The following is a 13,349-nucleotide window of genomic DNA, read 5'->3' as shown; positions in this document are numbered from 1 at the left end:
AACGTTTTCATCGTCAAACGGGTCATGTTCTAAAATGCTGAAGGGAACCGGTACTATCTTTGTTTTCTTAAGCCTTATCATTGTTTAAATAAAATGGCCCGTGATGAGGTATAGCTTAGCAGTGGAAAACCAATGACGACTTAACAAGGCAAACGATAATGGCTTCGTCGTCATCATCAGGATGCAAATAAGAAAACTGTGAATACTGTCAAAGATTTTCATTCAGTGCTGATATGCCCTTTCAGTGTGCAGAAACGAGGGTACAGTGTGTGTTTTATTGGAGAGAGCATATAAAAAGAGACGCCTGTCTGTTTCAGTGATGACTGCATTTCGCCGACACTCGGAAGTTGACAACATTTCCAACGTAAACGGAGCTCTGATCAATGTCAGGTCGGTAGGTGGCGTTAGTGAATGTCAAACATTTTAATGAAAAGTAGAAATGAATATCGTACCAGCAAAGTAAGATATCTAGAGTCAGATGAGACTCAATAGAAGTGTACATCTTAAAAATAACCGTGACAAAATAAGCCTATAGATACACATTTTGAAAGCATGTGTTTTGTTAGGTTCCTTTCTGCTCATAAACTCATAAAAACATAACACAAACATAGGCAAGAAGAATTTTGCAAACATGATATTTTTTTACATTCATACGGGAAGTGACTCACAATGCTGAAAGTTCTACAGCGACCAAAGGTTAAAATGCGGGTAATCAGGTACGTCAAACTTGACCTTTGCCCCGCGGTGTTCTGCGTTTCCGCCATTTTGACCCGTGTGGAGTAACCTTCTCGCTTGTCTCTGGCGACTTTTCTTCTCATTTTCTTCTCCTTTCTTAACCAGGAAACTTTCTCAACGGATAGGTAAGACCTTTAGAACCGTATTGCCCTAATGTAACCGCATCATTTTTGTGTTACGCTGGAAAAGAATTCCTAAATTGTGAGATTGGAAGGCAGGGTCGGGGGGGGGGGGGGTGCTGTTTACTTTATGGCAAGTGTCATGATGATGTGTTGGGGTATCTGAATCAGAGTTTGTAGCACGGTCATTGAGCGGTTAAACGAAACCCAAGCAACATCAGGGCCCGAAAAAAAATCTATTTATTTAGTCATTTCTGTCACGCACATGTACATGATGCAAAAATACGCTGTCGTTGTGATGTGAAAACTCAATGAATTATGAAAATCGTCGCCAGGGGTTTATAGTCTCGCGAAACTAAGGGAATCATCGTACGACTCGTTTTTGGGAGCTTTTGAAATGCTCAAAGTATGAAGCTATTACACAAATGAGCTAAACAGGGTTATTAAATGTCACTACCATAAAGATTTCAGCATTATTTTATTTCCACTTTTGGGGCACTAATATTGCTTGGGGCTAGATGAAGACATAGGACTGGACTTCTAGGATTTATAGGGGTTGAAACCGTAGGACAACAGGACTGAGGGTTTGACATTCTTTAGACAGAGGGGGTTGAAGTACTCAAGTAGCCACAACAGCAGGTGTCCCAGGACTGAGGGGATTGAAACCTTGGGACTCGAGGCAGAGGGTTATGCACATTTTGTTGTCATCACCCTCTCCCTCATTTTTAAAAGGTTTTGCGTATGTATTTCCATGTAGCTTTTGTGGTTTTGTGTATCTATTTATATATTTTGTTACATTGGTGTATTGATATTGCATGTTATGTAATATCAAGGAGGTAATATGTATTCTAGAGCCCCACTGGAAAGCAGTGTCCTATACTGAGATGGGACACCCTGGCTAAAGAAAACAGAAACAAATATATACTATATATAAATACTGTATTTAAATTTTAAGCGTCAACTGACCTCAATTACATTTTGTAGTTACCAAAAGTACCAAGAGTTATCAAACCAGGATTGAGGTGTTCAATTTACCACTCCAACTATCATTCATATGTTGATAGAGTTATTTTGAACCAGTTATATTTTATCTAAGCTTTGCCTCTTCCATCATGACCTCAGTGAAATGCTGCCTGTGTGCCGATTTGAGCTTCTCATGAATGAACAAAGGTTCAAACAAACATTCATAGAGTGGAACTTGTTACCGGCCGAGGCATCGTCACTAGCTGTGCAAAGATTAGATGAGATCGTGACAGCTGCAATGAAACTGTCACTTAAAACTCTCTACATCTCGCAATCTTTCCTTTCAGGAATGGACGAGCTTTTGGCTGGACTGCCTACCGAACTTCCCGGGAAAGAGGAAAATGGAACAGAAGCCATGGCAACAGGTCCGGAAAGGCAACAGGAAGAGAGCCAAGTGATGCCGAGCGAGGAAACGCAGGGTACGGGTGTGAACCCCACACCGGACACCGGAAAGAAAACCGCGCCACCGCTATCCGCAAGGACAGGGCTGATAGAATATATCATAGCCAAGCAGCTAGACCACGATACCGTGGATGGATCCCACGTTTGCAAGGAATGCGGGTATGTTACGGATTGCAGTTCCAGTCTAATCGTGCATATGAGAAAACATACCGATCAAAAACCCCACAATCGTGAGCATTCTGTTGAACGGGGGGAAAGCCAGCAGATAGAGCAACGCGTGGCAAACCATACTGCTGACAAACCTTTTATGTGTTGGCAGTGCGGGTACAAGACGGATAGAAAGGATCTTTTAACTACACATATGAAAATCCATACTGGCGAGAAACACTACAAATGTAACCAGTGTGATTATTCCGCTGCACAGAAATGCAATTTAGACAGACATATGGTTAAACACAGTGATGAAAAAGCCTACAAGTGTGAAGAGTGTGGGTACAGGACAGCTGATCGGTATTACATAGCCCGACATATGCGAAAACATACAGGTGAGAAACCACACAAATGTGAGTATTGTGACTATTCAGCTGCACATAAAGGTACTTTAGTGCAACACATAGCTAAACACACTGGTGACAAACCCTACATGTGTGGAGAGTGCGGGTTCAGAACCACTAGAAAGTCTTTTTTATCCGCACACATGAGAATTCATACCGGTGAGAAACCATACAAGTGTGATCAATGCGACTATTCTGCTGCACTGAAAGTCAATTTAGACAGACACATGGTGAAACACGGTAGCGGAAAACCCTACACGTGTAAAGAGTGCGGGTACGGATCGGCTAACAGATCTCACCTAATCGCACACATGCGAAAACATACAGGTGAGAAACCCTACAAATGTCATCATTGTGACTATTCAGCTGCACATAAACACAGTTTAGACCGACACATGTCTGAACACGATGATGATCAGCCCTACCTGTGCGAGAAGTGTGGATTCAGAACGGGTATGAAGTGTATTTTATCCGAACACATGAAAACTCATACCGCTGAGAAGCCCTACAAATGTGACAAGCGCGACTATTCTGCTGCACTGAAAGTCAGTTTAGACAGACACATGGTTAAACACGGTGGCGAAAAACCCTACAAATGTGACCAGTGTGACTATTCCGCTGCACTGAAATGCAATTTAGACAGACACATGGTTAAACACGGTGGCGAAAAACCCTACACGTGCGAAGAGTGCGGGTACGGATCGGCTAACAGATCTCACCTAATCGCGCACATGCGAAAGCATACAGGTGAGAAACCCTACAGATGTCATCACTGTGACTATTCAGCTGCACATAAACACAGTTTAGACCGACATATGATGTCTAAACACGATGATGACCAGGCTATTGATCAGCCCTACCTGTGCGAGAAGTGTGGATTCAGAACGGGTATGAAGTGTATTTTATCCGAACACATGAGAACTCATACCGCTAAGAAGCCTTACAAATGTGACCAGTGCGACTATTCTGCTACGCACAAAGGTAATTTGGACCGACATATGGTTAGACACAGTAAGGAAAAACCCAATACTTGTAAAGAGTGCGGGTACTGGACAGCTGATAGATCTTATCTAATCGTGCATATGCGCAAGCATACAGGAGAAAAACCTCACAAGTGTGACCAGTGCGACTATTCTGCTGCACACAAAGCAAGTTTAGTCCACCACATGGCTAAACACACTGGTAACACACCATACCGATGCGGGGTGTGCGGATACATAGCGACTGGAAGATCTATGTTATCCCAACACATGAGAAAACATACCGGTGAGAAACCCTACAAATGTGACCAGTGTGACTATTCTGCTTCGCAGAAGAAGAGTCTAAAAAGACACATGGCTAAACACGGTGATGAAAAACCCTAAATGTGAGTTTTGATCCATGACGGCTGACAGGAATTACCTATCCAGGCATATGCAGAGGCACACCGCTTGGAAAACCCTATAGTGCACATGTGATTAGTGTGACCTTTTATTGCACATAAAAGCAATTTAGTAAAAAAAAAGGAATAAACATACTGGTGATAATAGTTACTAGTTACATTTTGTTGTATCTGGGCTGACGACATTCAAATAAAATGCAAACTGATTTTTTTGACGTGACTCTTATTCTTTCAGATACTTTCCTGATAATCTGAAATTAACCTCGAACCAGTTTAGCTCACTTGTCGTGGCAGAGAAGACAATGCTATGTACAGTATTTATAGGTTCATTGTACAGGGAAAATGTCCCTAGCTCAAGTAGACTGAACAGTGGACATCATGTACATCTTAACGTCCCATTCTAAGGGCTGCGACCATTTAGAAACAACGGGTTCGAAATTCTAACCTCTTCGTCCAAAGGCAAAATCTTCAACCACTAGACTATCATATCCAAGTATATCTTATTATCTAAACAATGTACAGTTATCAGTTCAGTTCATCCTCTTTTAAGAGGTGACACACATGTATCCACATGTACAGTTATACCTTAGGCCTTAACAGTCATTGTTGCAAACACATATATTGTGTCCCACAATTTGATGAAAACAGTGTACACAAAACGCTATATCATTGCTGCAATAAGGAATGGATACCAATATTTCCTGCTGAAAACGAGCCCTCACTGCTTTCACACTTGTTTAACTTCTTGATACATTTAATATTAAATAATATATTTTTACATGGTATTTACATCATGTTTTGATGTTGGTTTTACATTGAGATTATCTACATGGTATAGAAATAAAATCAACTGTTTGGTCGACTTGACTTTGTTGCTTGGAACTCATTGTGCTGTTTGTGCATGTAATCTATGCGCACAATATGAATAGAAATATTGAATATGAATGTATTACAGGGTCAGTATATGGTTTGTACTGAGCACGCAAAAATATGTTGGTGTAGGAGATATGTTCCTTTGCGAAACGAGTAAGCTGAGAGCCCTAAATGTCTTCCAATTTGAAAGAAAAAGATGATTAAAGAACGACAATGGAGAATATATTACTTAGCATACCATGTACTATGTGTTAAGTCATTTGTTGGGCTTTCATTAACATTAATGTCAATACCGGAAACTGTTAGCTTATAACGACCTAAACATCTTTATTTTAGTTCTTCTAGTATACTTTCTAAACTTTTTGTCATTCTACATCAAAAATCATATTGGATGTTTTCTGAACGAACAACCCATTGAACGTAAGGTTCATGACTTCACACAAAGCACATGAATTTATCTTTTGAGGTGCAAAAATCGGAAAATCGAAGAAAGATGTAAAATAATAAAGACAAAACAGTTCAAACGTGCTTGTCGAAACGCAATAAGTCACGTCGGTTGCAAAACGGAATGAGGTAATCAGGTTTGTAAACTATAACCTTTAACCTCAATAGCACGGAAGGGTCAGTGTTCTTGACCGCCATTTTGGATTGTTAGACTCACGTTTCTTTCCAGTTTGGAGTAATTTTCAAGACGATTCAACATCTCAGAACTTCAGAAACACCATAGGCTGACAGGTAAGACATGTGGTAACTACCAGTCCACTATACACCTGCTAATTCTTCTGCTTTTCAGAAAGAGAGGTTTGTTTCCTATGAAAATAATGATATAGCTTTGTCAGGGGGAGGGGGGCATAATTTACAACTTGGACACATTGTGCATTTAACAAGTCAGAAGCATTTATCCTTTTATGGATGCGTGTGTGTGTGTGTAGCTTTGTGTGTGTATGTTTGTGTGTAGCTTTGCGTGTGTGTGTGTGTGTGTGTGTGTGTGTGTGTGTGTGTGTGTGTGCGTGCGTGCGTGTGTGTGTGTGTTCTCCAGGCTGTAAATTCATGACACTTGACTTGTCAAACTGGTCGACCATACGCACTCCATGCAATAGAATTTGCCAGTTTGTTGTATGAATTGATAATTTTGATTGCTAGATTGATTGGATAATTGAGATAAAATCAGGTGTTTTCCCTGTCATTATATTTATACTAGTACTTTCTAAATCCCAACATTGTAGAACTTGATGCTGTTTTATCACAGCACTTATTTTGCTCTTCCGTGTTATTGGCTTATCCTATTCACATTGTTTTCATAAGATCAGTTGTATGTTGCGAAAGGAAAAAAAAACTTTAGATCATGCGATAATGTCTCACTGCACGTAGTGATGGTGGATTGACACGACTATTATTGTCCCTCAGAAATGGAAGAGCCAAGCAATGGTGCAGCTTATGCTGGGAGCGAGACATGTGCAGACGAAGGTCAGAAAGTAGACCCAGAAGTGCAGCAGGAGGAGGGACAGGAAAGTCTATGCAAGGAAACCTGCGGTATGACTTCCAACCAGTCTGAGGAGAAAGCCTCACCTCTACAACAGGTACAAACTCATACAGGTCAGACGATTACCAGGATACTTGCCTCGCTAGAAACAGCTGGCAGTGGAGCAGCCATTGGAGAGCAAAGCAAGGCTGACAGTTCTGGCGTCCAGGTTAAACAGACGGAGGCGCATGATGCTGCACATACCCCTGGTGCATACCCTGGAGATGAGGATTGTTTACACGAGAAAACCAAAAAGTCCTACAACTGTGAAGAGTGCGATTTTTCTACGCCGTTTAGAAGAAGATTAAACGCACACAAGGCGAAACACACGAAGCCCTTCATGTGTGGGGAGTGCGGATTCAGGACGGCTAGCAAGTCTAATCTATCCATGCACATGAGAAACCATACAGGTGAGACACCCTACAAATGTGACCAGTGCGACTATGCTGTTGTACGGAAAAGGGATTTTGATCGACACATGGCTAAACACACTGGTTTGAAACCCTACAATTGCAGGGAGTGCGAGTACAGTACGGCTGACAGGTATTGCCTACTCCAACACATGAAGAAACATACAGGTGAGAAACCCTATAAATGTGACCAGTGTGACTATTCTGCCCTGCGAAAATACCTTTTGAATAGGCACATGGCAAAACACACCGGTGAGAAACCCTTCATGTGTGAAAAGTGCGGGTTCAGGACGGCTTATAGTTTCTGTCTCTCCAGTCACATGACAATGCACACCGGTGAAAGACCCTACAAATGTGACCAGTGTGACTACGCTGCTGCACAAAAAGGCATGTTAAAGCGGCATAAGCTCAAACACACTGACAAGAAACCCTTCAAGTGTGGAGAGTGCGAGTACAGGACAGCTCACAAGACTGGCCTAACCGTGCACATGAAAAACCATACCGGTGAGAAACCCTACAAATGTGACCAGTGTGACTACGCTGCTGCACGGAAAATCCATTTGGATCTACATATGACTAATCACACTGGTGAGAAACCCTACAAGTGTGAAGAGTGCGATTATAGCGCGTCTAACAAGTATTATCTATCCCGACATATGAAGCAACATACAGGTGAAAAACCAAACAAAACCTACAAATGTGACCAGTGTGACTATTCTGCTGCACGGAAAGATTATTTGGATCAACACATGGCCAAACACACCGGTGAGAAACACTACATGTGTGAGAAATGCGGGTACATGACTGCATACAGGTCTGAACTATCCAAACACATTAGAAAACATACAGGATGTGTTGTAACAGGCGAGCAACTCCACAAATGTGACCAGTGCGACCATTCGTCTGCACGGAAAAGGGACTTGAAACGACATATGGCAACGCATACTGGTGAGAAACCCTATATGTGTAAGGAGTGTGGGTTCAGGACGGCTAATAAGTCTTACTTATCCAAACACATGGCAACTCACACAACTCGTGACAAACTCTATCAATGTGACTTGTGCGAATTTTCCTCTGCGTGGAAAAGTAGCTTAGCTGTACACATGGTCAGACACACTGGCGAGAAACCTTACGTATGTGAGGAGTGCGGGTACAGGACGGCTGAAAAGACTCACTTAGCTGTGCACCAGAGGAAACACACAGGGGAGAAACCCTACAAATGTGACGTATGTGACTATTCTGCTGCACACAGAAACAGTCTAAAACTGCACAAGAAGAAACACACAGTTTAGACACCTTACCTGTAGTGGAAATATGGGTATAAGCTAGCTGATTTGTCTGTCTTAACCGTATATAGACCATCGTATTCAGGTATATCCAAACAATGTACATAGTGCAGTTATGCTTACTTATACTTTAGGACTTAATAGTTGCTATAGGAAACACAGGTATTGTATGCCACAATCTGGTGAAAATAGTGTACACAAAGCGCTATTTTATCGCTGTAATAAGGGATTGATAGCAATGTTCCTAGCTGAAAATATAACGAGCCCTCATTGCTTTCACAATGTCTTAACTTCTTGTTGCATTATATGTTTTACATAGTCCTTGCATCATGTTTTGATATTGGTTTTACATTGAAATTATCTACATGGTATAGAAATAAAATCAACTGTTTGGTCGACTTGACTTTGTTGCTCGGAACTCATTGTGCTGTTTGTGCATGTAATCTATGCGCACAATATGAATAGAAATATTGAATATGAATGTATTACAGGGTCAGTATATGGTTTGTGCTAAACACGCAAAAATATGTTGGTGCAGGAGATATGTTCCTATGCGAAACGAGTAAGCTCTGAGAGCCCTAAATGTCTTCCAATTTGAAAGAAAAAGATGATTAAAGAACGACAATGGAGAATATATTACTTAGTATACCATGTACTATGTGTTAAGTCATTTGTTAGGCTTTCATTAACATTAATGACAATACCGGAAACTGTTAGCTTATAACGACCCAAACATCTTTATTTTAGTTCTTCTAGTATACTTTCTAAACTTTTTGTCATTCTACATCAAAAATAATATTGGATGTTTTCTGAACGAACAACCTATTGAACGTAAGGTTCATGACTAAACACAAAGCACATGAATTTATCTTTTGAGGTGCAAAAATCGGAAAATCGAAGAAAGATGTAAAATGATAAAGGCAAAACAGTTCAAACGTGCTTGTCGAAACGCAATAAGTCACGTCGGTTGCAAAATGATATGAGGTAATCAGGTTTGTGAACTATAACCTTTAACCTCAAAAGCACGGAAGGGTCAGTGTTCTTGACCGCCATTTTGGATTGTTAGACTCACGTTTCTTTCCAGTTTGGAGTAATTTTCAAGACGATTCAACATCTCAGAACTTCAGAAACACCATAGGCTGACAGGTAAGACATGTGGTAACTACCAGTCTACTATACACCTGCTAATTCTTCTGCTTTTCAGAAAGAGAGGTTTGTTTACTATGAAAATAATGATAGCTTTGTCAGGGGGAGGGGGGCATAATTTACAACTTGGACACATTGTGCATTGAACAAGTCAGAAGCATTTATCCTTTTATGGATGCGTGTGTGTGTGTAGCTTTGTGTGTGTATGTTTGTGTGTACTAGTAGCTTTGCGTGTGTGTGTGTGCGTGCGTGCGCGCGCGCGCGCGTGTGTGTGTGTCCGTGCGTGCGTGTGTACGTGTGTGTGTGTGTGTATGTGTGTGCGTGCGTGCGTGTGTGTGTGTGTTCTCCAGGCTGTAAATTCATGACACTTTACTTGTCAAACTGGTCGACCATACGCACTCCATGCAATAGAATTTGCCAGTTTGTTGTATGAATTGATAATGTTGATTGCTAGATATTGATTGGATAATTGAGATAAAACCAGGTGTTTTCCCTGTCATTATATTTATACTAGTACTTTCTAAATCCCAACATTGTAGAACTTGATGCTGTTTCATCACAGCACTTAAGTTGCTCTTCGGTGTTATTGGCTTATCCTATTCACATTGTTTCCATAAGATCAGTTGTATGTTGCGAAAGGAAAAAACCTTTAGATCATGCGATAATGTCGATAATGGATTGACACGACTATTATTGTCCCTCAGAAATGGAAGAGCCAAGTACTGGTGCAGCTTATCCTGGGAGCGAGACATGTGCAGAAGAAGGTCAGAAAGTAGACCCAGAAGAGCAGCAGGAGGAGGGACAGGAAATTCTGTGCGAGGAAACGCTCGGTATGACTTCCAACCAGTCTGAGGAGAGAGCCTCACCTCTACCACATGTACAGACTCATGTAGGGCAGAAAGTTACCGGGATTCCGGCCTCGTTAGAAACAGTTGGCAGTGGAGCAGCCATTGGGGATCAAAGTAAGGCTGACAGTTCTGGCGTCCATGTTAAACAGACGGAGGCGCATGATGCTGCACATACCCCTGGTGCATACCCTGGAGATGAGGATTGTTTACACAAGACAACAAAAAAGTCTTACGATTGTGACGAGTGCAACTTTTCTACGCGGTTTAGAAAAAGGTTGTTAAAACATAAGGCTAAACACACGAAGCCCTTCATGTGTGGGGAGTGCGGATTCAGGACGGCTAGCAAGTCTAATCTATCCATGCACATGAGAAACCATACAGGTGAGAAACCTTACAGATGTGACCAGTGTGACTATTCTACCGCACGAAAGGACCATTTGAATGTGCATATGACAACACACACTAATGAGAGACCGTACAAATGTGACCAGTGCGAATATACTTCTGCACAGAAAGGCCATGTTAACCGACACATGGCTCAACACACTGCGGAGCAAAGTAACGTTAACACTAATAGTGCTGGCGTCCAGGCTAGACAGACGGAGGGCCATGATGCAGAACATAACGCTGATGCATACCCTGCAGATGAGGATTGTTTACGCACGAAAACAGAAACGTCCTACAACTGTGAAGAGTGTGATTTTTCTTCGCCGTTTAGAAGAAGATTAAACGCACACAAAGCGAAACACACAAAACCCTTCATGTGTGGAGAGTGCGAGTACAGGACGGCTCGCAAGGCTAACCTAGCCATGCACATGACAAAGCATACCGGGGAGAGACCCTACAAATGTGACCAGTGTGACTTCACTGCTGTACAAAAATGCAATTTGGAGCAGCATAAGCTCAGACACACCGGCGAGAAGCCCTACAAGTGTGGAGAGTGTGAGTACAAGACGTCTCGCAAGTCTAGCCTAACCATACACATTGCAAACCATGCCGGTGAAAAACCCTACCATTGTGACCAATGTGACTACGCTGCTGCACGGAAAGGAGATTTGGATCGACACATGACTAAACACACTGGTGAGAAGCCCTACAGTTGTGGGGAGTGTGAGTACAAGACTGCTCACAAGGCTAATCTATCCAGACACATGACAAACCATACCGGTGAGAAGGTCTACAAGTGTGGGGAGTGCGAGTACAGGACGGCTTACAAGACTAGCCTAACCATCCACATGACAAACCATACCGGTGAGACACCATACAAATGTGACCAGTGTGACTACGCTGCTGCACAAAAATGCAATTTGGAGCAGCATAAGCTCAGACACACCGGCGAGAAGCCCTACAAGTGTGGGGAGTGCGAGTACAGGACGGCTTACAAGACTAGCCTAACCATCCACATGACAAACCATACCGGTGAGAAACCCTACAAATGTGACCAGTGTGATTACGCTGCTGCACACAAATGCAATTTGGAGCAGCATAAGCTCAGACACACCGGCGAGAAGCCCTACAAGTGTGGAGAGTGTGAGTACAGGACGGCTTACATGGCAAACCTAACCAGACACATGACAAACCATACAGGTGAGACACCCTACAAATGTGACCAGTGCGACTATGCTGTTGTATGGAAAAGGGATTTTGATCGACACATGGCTAAACACACTGGTTTGAAACCCTACAATTGCAAGGAGTGCGATTACAGAACGGCTGACAAGTATTATCTAACCCGACATATGAAGCAACATACAGGTGAGAAACCCCATAAATGTGACCAGTGTGACTATTCTGCCCTGCGAAAATGCAATTTGAATAGGCACATGTCAAAGCACACCGGTGAGAAACCCTTCATGTGTGAAAAGTGCGGGTTCAGGACGGCTACTAGGTTTTGTCTCTCCGGTCACATGACAACGCACACCGGTGAAAGACCCTACAAATGTGACCAGTGCGACTACGCTGCTGCACAAAAAGGCATGTTAAAGCGGCATAAGCTCAAACATACTGGAAAGAAACCGTACAAGTGTAGGGAATGCGAGTACACAACGGATCGCAAGACTAGCCTAACCATGCACATGACACACCATACCGGTGAGAAACCCTACAAATGTAACCAGTGTGATTACGCTACTGCATTGAAAAGCACATTGGATCGACACATGGTACACAGACACATTGGTGAGAAACCTTACAAATGTAACCAGTGTGATTACGCTACTGCATTGAAAAGCACATTGGATCGACACATGGCACACAAACACATTGGTGAGAAACCCTACAATTGCATGGAGTGCGATTTCAGGACGTCTGACAAGTATTATCTAACCCGACATATGAAGCAACATACAGGTGAAAAACCCTACAAATGTGACCAGTGTGACTATTCTGCTGCACGGAAAGAGTATTTGGATCAACACATGGCCAAACACACCGGTGAGAAACCCTATATGTGTGAGAAATGCGGGTTCAGGACTGTATACAGGTCTGTACTATCCAAACACATGAGAAAACATGCAGGGTGTGCTGCTATTGTTAAAGGCGAGAAACTCCACAAATGTGACCACTGCGATTATTCGTCTGCACGGAAAAGGGACTTTAAACAACACATGGCAAGGCATACTGGTGACAAACCCTATATGTGTAAGGAGTGTGGGTTCAGGACGGCTAATAAGTCTTACTTATCCAAACACATGGTAACTCACACAGCTCGTGACAAACTCTATCAATGTGACTTGTGCGAATTTTCCTCTCTATGGAAAAGTAGTTTAGCTGTACACATGACCAGACACACTGGCGAGAAACCTTACATATGTGAGGAGTGCGGTTACAGGACGTCAGAAAAGGCTTGCTTAATTTTGCACCTGAGAAGACATACTGGGGAGAAACCCTACAAATGTGACATGTGTGACTATTCTGCTGCACACAGAAACAGTCTAAAACTCCACAAGAAGAAACACACAGGTTAGACACCCTACCTGTATGGGGAATGCGGGTACAAGCTAGCTGATTTGTCTGTCTTAACCGTATATAGACCATTGTATATACTTATC

The 13,349-nt window shown here is 42.4% G+C and overlaps 3 protein-coding genes across 3 annotated transcripts; all 3 read left to right on the top strand.

Annotated features, from left to right (window-relative positions):
* Window positions 1-775: 775 nt before the first annotated feature.
* On the top strand, window positions 776-4,420 carry LOC136442261 (zinc finger protein 665-like). Its single transcript, XM_066439028.1, has 2 exons — window positions 776-860; window positions 2,165-4,420. Exon 2 carries the CDS (start codon window positions 2,167-2,169, stop codon window positions 4,195-4,197), a length of 2,031 nt encoding a protein of 676 aa, XP_066295125.1. The 5' UTR covers window positions 776-860; window positions 2,165-2,166; the 3' UTR covers window positions 4,198-4,420.
* Window positions 4,421-5,705: 1,285 nt separating this feature from the next.
* LOC136442269 (zinc finger protein 431-like) lies at window positions 5,706-8,708 on the top strand. Its single transcript, XM_066439036.1, has 2 exons — window positions 5,706-5,822; window positions 6,495-8,708. Exon 2 carries the CDS (start codon window positions 6,497-6,499, stop codon window positions 8,309-8,311), a length of 1,815 nt encoding a protein of 604 aa, XP_066295133.1. The 5' UTR covers window positions 5,706-5,822; window positions 6,495-6,496; the 3' UTR covers window positions 8,312-8,708.
* Window positions 8,709-9,332: 624 nt separating this feature from the next.
* On the top strand, window positions 9,333-13,345 carry LOC136442258 (zinc finger protein 845-like). Its single transcript, XM_066439025.1, has 2 exons — window positions 9,333-9,451; window positions 10,156-13,345. Exon 2 carries the CDS (start codon window positions 10,158-10,160, stop codon window positions 13,263-13,265), a length of 3,108 nt encoding a protein of 1,035 aa, XP_066295122.1. The 5' UTR covers window positions 9,333-9,451; window positions 10,156-10,157; the 3' UTR covers window positions 13,266-13,345.
* Window positions 13,346-13,349: the final 4 nt, after the last annotated feature.

The sequence above is a fragment of the Branchiostoma lanceolatum genome, chromosome 9 (genome assembly GCF_035083965.1).
Source record: "Branchiostoma lanceolatum isolate klBraLanc5 chromosome 9, klBraLanc5.hap2, whole genome shotgun sequence".
NCBI classification, from domain to species: domain Eukaryota; kingdom Metazoa; phylum Chordata; class Leptocardii; order Amphioxiformes; family Branchiostomatidae; genus Branchiostoma; species Branchiostoma lanceolatum.
Note: the sequence above shows the minus strand (reverse complement) of the source record. Positions and strands in the feature narration are given on the sequence as shown.

Bases quoted from the DNA above. Each gene is read 5' to 3' on its own strand.
- LOC136442261 (XM_066439028.1), top strand. From the start codon at position 2,167: ATGGACGAGCTTTTGGCTGGACTGCCTACCGAACTTCCCGGGAAAGAG.
- LOC136442269 (XM_066439036.1), top strand. From the start codon at position 6,497: ATGGAAGAGCCAAGCAATGGTGCAGCTTATGCTGGGAGCGAGACATGT.
- LOC136442258 (XM_066439025.1), top strand. From the start codon at position 10,158: ATGGAAGAGCCAAGTACTGGTGCAGCTTATCCTGGGAGCGAGACATGT.